Consider the following 6057-nt stretch of genomic DNA (forward strand, 5'->3'; position numbering starts at 1 on the left):
TACCGCAAATATATATTCTTAAGGACATCAAAACCTAAAATAAAACTCCAGAAAGGTGTAAAATATGGGACCTTTAAAATCAATATTTAAAGCAAATAAATATGAATACTAAATATTAATATTAATTTATAATTGAAAATTAAGTAAACAATCTTTTATTATTTAAATATTACATTTGATTTTTGTAAACATAATTCCAAAAAAAGGTAATACTTACTATCTAAATATTAGTAGAGATTATGCATAAACAAATAGTGAAATGTTTAATATTAGATTTATACTTAAATATAACGCAATACTAATATTGTTAATATTTAAATTTTATATTTAATATGTATTCATTTAAAATTATATTAATTTTTATTCAATTAAATAAACATTTAAATATAATATTGAAATGTTTGGAGCAAATGTTTAAACTAGGGATGCACCGATACCACTTTTTCCAGTACTCGCCGATACCGATACTTTTATTTTTGGTACTTGCCGATATCGAGTACCGATACCAATATTTTCATTGCATTTGTAAATGTTTTTAAATATTGGGTACAGAAACCAAAAGAGTATGTACAATGTTAGTTGGTTAACATCATTTATCAAATAGCGCCGTGCGCTCAATCCACTCAGCGTGCTTTGCTTACCAGCTTGCGCAAATCAGCTATACAGGCATTCATACTGAATGTTTTATATTCATTGCATACATATACTTCGTAGACATCTTTAATCTCTAATAACTCCATTCTGCTGTCTGTTGTCGTGTTTCTTTGTCTGAATATAGCGCTTATCACATGCTGTGTGGTATCGGCGTTTGGTATCGGGGCATTTTAACGAGTACGAGTACAGGAGTTCAGTATCGGGCCCGATACCGATACCAGTATCGGTATCGGTGCATCCCTAGTTTAAACTACTACTTGAGCATTCTTTAAATAGAACTGCATGTTGCAACGGTTTATAAAAAGAGCTTAAAATACAAAATTTTGTTATATTCATTCATTCCTAACTGCTGAATTAAAGAAAGCATGAGAAACTACAGGCATGCAGCACATGATACCTTTCACAAGTATAGCATTCACAGAATTCATTGTTTTCTCCAAAGAATCCATCTCCATAGTAACAGGAGATCTCCTCCCCCGGTTCAATGTCCCGCAAAACCTTCACACAGGCGGTGTCTCGGCCTGTTGACACAAACTGCAACAAACAACACACATCAGCAAAATGTCACTTCCTGTTTCTCGGTTAATCTTCCAGTTAGTCTTCATTTTATAGAAAGCAGAGTCCAGTCTCATATGTACTTACCTTGCAATTTGGCCGGCAATCTGTAAAAACAATGAACACCTTAAATTCACTACATAAAGATACCTCATTCTAATTACATAATTTATCGATCAGGTGTGACTGTTTAAGATCTAAAAGAGAAATACCATGGTTAATAAAAGCCGCAGGTCCAAGCCAGAGTTGCGCGCAGTTTTTGCGTGTAGAGTACATGACACTAAAATCATTCTCTCCATGTCGAAGCAACATCCTCTCTTCACTGGGAGACAGCTCAGCAATGCAGCCCACAAGATGTTCAATTTTATCATTCCTCTTCCTGTAATGTGCACAGTAAACAAATATATGTTGAAAACTAGAAGCAAATTAAGTTGATGATTTGATTACATAAAAACTTTAACTCACCAATCTTTTGTTGCTACAATTTTGGCTCCGTTTTGCTCAGAGGAGTAGCGATTGCAAGGAAGGATCTCAAAGCCACTGTCTGAAGCAAACATGCGTAGGTAAACAAACACCTACCAGGACACGAGGGAAAAAATATAGAATGTAAATATTACATTGCATAAATAAGCAAATATGTTTACACAAACAGTAAAACATTACATTTTACATTTAATATTAATACTGAAGAAAAAAAAACATTAATATTAAATGTATAATTAAATAATAAACAAGCATTTAATATTTAAATATTGCATTTTAGTATTAACATGTATAAACCATTTAAACTGATTTTGTAAAATTTCTAAATAAATATTAAACAATCTTTTAATTTTTAGTTATTTAATATTTTATCATATTTAATACTAAACATTTAATATTTAACCATTTAAATTGTTTACACACTAACGTAGACCTGCCAGGACATGAGAGAAAAAAAATATATGGGTCATCATAAATTGAGATCTTTCAAAATGTATAATTTACATGCGCTTTGAAGAGCTTTTCTTGGGACTTGGTCTTGTTGAGAAAGTGATGTCTCGTCCAGTCGCCAGCAGTCAAAGCCTGAAAAGCTTTTTCCAGGTTGTCATGCTTCTTAAAAAGCTCGATCACTTCCCTCAGCTCCCCTTGCCGACCTTTAATTGGTCGAAACTTATGTATTTGGAGCAAATATGTATACACAAATAGTATTTAAAATATTAAATATTAATTTAATTATTAAATATTCAATAAAATATATATTTAAATATTAAATATGACAGTCAATATTAATATTTAAATATTTGAAGCAAACAAACAAATAATACGGTTAAATGTTAATATTAATTTTCTAAATAAATATTAAACAATCTTTTAATTTTTAGTTATTTAATATTTTATCATATTTAATACTAAACATTTAATATTTAACCATTTAAATTGTTTACACACTAACGTAGACCTGCCAGGACATGAGAGAAAAAAAATATATGGGTCATCATAAATTGAGATCTTTCAAAATGTATAATTTACATGCGCTTTGAAGAGCTTTTCTTGGGACTTGGTCTTGTTGAGAAAGTGATGTCTCGTCCAGTCGCCAGCAGTCAAAGCCTGAAAAGCTTTTTCCAGGTTGTCATGCTTCTTAAAAAGCTCGATCACTTCCCTCAGCTCCCCTTGCCGACCTTTAATTGGTCGAAACCTAAAAAGGAGCATCATGTTAACATGAATGACAAGCTTCCTGACTGCAGACACTGAGAATTTGAATTCACCAATCTAGAAACACAAACCTGGTGTTCATCTTGTGGGTCTGGAAGTCAAGGTAAGGATCCAGGATCAAACTGGTGCTCAGATCATCATACTCACACAGCTCCTTGGCAGTCATTCCCGATGAGGGGACATGGCGCCTTTCTGCCTCCGGGGGCACCCCACCACAACCTGTTAGAGGATTCAGCATGAATACCACTGAGAACAGGACTAAGATTCTGCTTTTGTAGTTAAATGAGTAGGAAAAATCAAAGACACTCTGTGATGGCTTTGCTAGGAACTTACGTCGACTGCATCTTCTAGCACTTGGGGAGCCCTTGCTTTGACGAAGATGGGCTCTCTGTGTGTTTTGCAGCCTGGACTTGCTTACGGGCTGATTACTGGAGAACTTGCTGCCATGTCTCCTGCCATTCAGCACCATGTTCTTGGATTCTCCCATCTACTTCATACCAGCTGGCGGTCTGGAGAAGTCGCATTGAGCTTCTGTGTGCTTCTGAGAAACCATTCAACAAGGAGACAGCAGAAACCACTGGGTTGAAGCCTGATCTGTCGCCTTGTCTGCCAGGAAACTCTGAATCAAACTTGCTTCTTGTCACTTGTTTTTTCAGATGTTACTTCACCTATATAAAATAATGAATCAATATTATATTCTGCTTATCAACATATAAATGCACTTTATCAATATTCGTAATTTGAAGAGAATTTCAGCATCCATGGTAGTGGCTGAATGCATGATCAGCATGCAGTGAATAAAAAACAAAAAGTGTTGTGAGGATTACTTTTCAAATATTCTTGAGTATAGCGCGCCACTCCCTGGATGCTATTGGAAGTAACAAAAGCTGCCTTCAATTAAACTACAAACCTTGAATTCACAATCGAGATTGTCTTGAAAATAATGCCACATCGACTAATAGTAAATAAAATTAATTTATGCATAAAATGTGTTTGATAACTTACATTAGCATACTTCTCCACTGCGGCTAAAACGCTCCCAAGTAAGCGACGGTGTATTTAAATCCCAACACAAACCACATTAACACGCCGATTTTAGTCTATGCCCCAAATAACTGCTTTACTAAACCTAAACGCAATTTTGAGGTAACATAATGACTCTAAAGTGTTAGTGCAACGAGTTAGGTCGCTTAATGTGGGACTAACAGCCCAAATTAGCAGTTAAAGTAAACATTCGATGAACGCTAACTAGCTTAGCATCGAGCTAACAAAACAATGAGACTTGCCTGATATGCCAGCACTGTAATAATACATATAAGAGCATGATTAGACCCCGTTAATTTTATTTCTGGGAATATTTTTTAAAGATACTGACATTAAACGATAATAAAACGAGTATCATACTGGGCCTAACCTGCAGCTAACTGCGAGATTGCTAGGCGACACCCGGAAAAGCCCTGAGCAGGAGGGATCACGGTTAGCATATTCACGCAGTACACTAAATACTCACTTTATTCTCTTCTGCTTTGAGGTTTGTCCATCACCAATGTCCAATGCAATCCAAAAATGTCATATTGCCGAAAATTGTCCGAAAATATTACATTACAATTCAAGATGGCGGCCGTTTCCAGATCAACAGAGACGACAGGACAACCGAGCCGCCTCAGAAAGAAATAGACCCAAAATGTTTCAATTATCGGCGCTAATTTGACGCTCACTCCTTCTTTCTACCCCCTGAACTGTCCATATAATACCGTCGCACAAAGAAAAGGTGGCTGGACGTTGATCAAGCGCTATAAACGCCTCGACAAACTCGGATGTATACAAAGACAGCGTTGTTGTTGTACCCCTTTAAATGTGCACTTGCGGCTCAGCGCGCTTGTGTTTCCGTGGAGCAGCAACAGCATCCCACCACACCATTGCCTCTCACAAATGTACACTTTTCTGCTTTAACTTTTCTTCTAGCTACTTCTAAAACCAATAACATGTGCAGGTATATGGAACAATGAAAAACAAATAATTTTTGGAAGTCGCACATGTAGAAATGGTAGGCGACCCTAATCAATAATAAGCTATAGCTAATAAATGTGTTGCAAAATATCTCTCATTATTTGTTTTGCACTGAAAACTTTTCTGAAATGTGTAAGTATATATATTTTTCCATCAATTGTCTGTTTTATGCAGATACTCATAACTAACGTTTTTAGTAGTGAAAATATAGGCTACTGAGTAGGCTATTGTGCCAAAAGTCTGTTGTTGTGAATCGTGACGTTTTGAAAGTGGAGCACTGAAAAGTCTCTTTCAGGCATGACCCATTCCTTTTCAACATTATCTTTACTAATTTAAAAAATACCAACACTAAAGAACAATAAAGAAAAACAACTGGACAAAATAAAACAACAAATACACATTTAAAAACAAATACAACAACAAAAAAACAGTTTATGCATGCATACATACATCAGAAGATTTGGTACATTTAATATCATAACTTGTGAAAGGTGTTAAAGTTACAAAGAAAATAGACTATTTGGATCTGATTCATTAAAAAAAAAATCCTAAAGGGGTTTATTTTTCAGAGCCAATTGACAACTCATGTAATCCATTGTTTAAAAGCAAAAGTTTGCTTGTAATACACAAATCATTTTACAGGTACAGGTAAAATATTGAATATTCAAAAGGATGATCTTTTAATAAAAAATGTTGGTGTCAGATATTTGTGTAAAAAGAAGAAAAGTATGTATTTTAAAAGATACTTAAGATCTAGCTATATTTTGATACTGCATTTGTTATATGCATTTGAGATGAGATGCTAAGTCTTGTTGCACTTTATAAATTATTTGTTTTGATTTGTAAACAAACTTATTTTATGAATCAAATTGAAAAGCAGTGTTGTTGGGCAGTAACTAGTTACTAGTTACAGTAATAATATTACTTTTTGCAGTAACTTGTAATGTAACTAATTACTAATAAGAGTTCAGTAATAATATTACAGTTATACCATCCATAAAACTGCTCGTTACTTTCGATGCCTCAACCCCTACTGATTTGAAATCTAACAATCCGATAATTCCTAGATTTATTTTCATAATTTTCACAACTTGCACAGGCACAAGAAGTCTGCAGTGCAGCAGGCATATGGAATATAAAAAT

The 6057-nt window shown here is 34.4% G+C and overlaps 1 protein-coding gene across 4 annotated transcripts in view; it reads right to left on the minus strand.

Moving 5' to 3' along the window:
• Positions 1-4828, minus strand: part of kmt5b (lysine methyltransferase 5B) — a 9220-nt gene extending 4392 nt beyond the window's left edge. The window contains exons 1-8 of one of the 4 annotated variants that reach the window (XM_016494671.1): positions 4415-4828; positions 3238-3445; positions 2976-3123; positions 2722-2887; positions 1675-1784; positions 1422-1588; positions 1297-1316; positions 1052-1188 (exon numbers count right to left, since the gene is read on the minus strand). In XM_016494671.1, the coding sequence (XP_016350157.1) occupies positions 1052-1188; positions 1297-1316; positions 1422-1588; positions 1675-1784; positions 2722-2887; positions 2976-3123; positions 3238-3391 (902 nt within the window). In that variant the 5' untranslated portion in view covers positions 3392-3445; positions 4415-4828. Of the gene's footprint in view, positions 1-1051; positions 1189-1296; positions 1317-1421; positions 1589-1674; positions 1785-2721; positions 2888-2975; positions 3124-3237; positions 3573-3909; positions 3929-4414 lie in introns of those variants that run through there. The other 3 variants (XM_016494668.1, XM_016494669.1, XM_016494670.1) reach the window with 3 other exon arrangements.
• Between the last annotated feature and the right edge of the window lie 1229 nt (positions 4829-6057).

Source organism: Sinocyclocheilus anshuiensis, unplaced genomic scaffold (genome assembly GCF_001515605.1).
Source record: "Sinocyclocheilus anshuiensis isolate Anshui unplaced genomic scaffold, SAMN03320099.WGS_v1.1 scaffold286, whole genome shotgun sequence".
NCBI lineage: Eukaryota > Metazoa > Chordata > Actinopteri > Cypriniformes > Cyprinidae > Sinocyclocheilus > Sinocyclocheilus anshuiensis.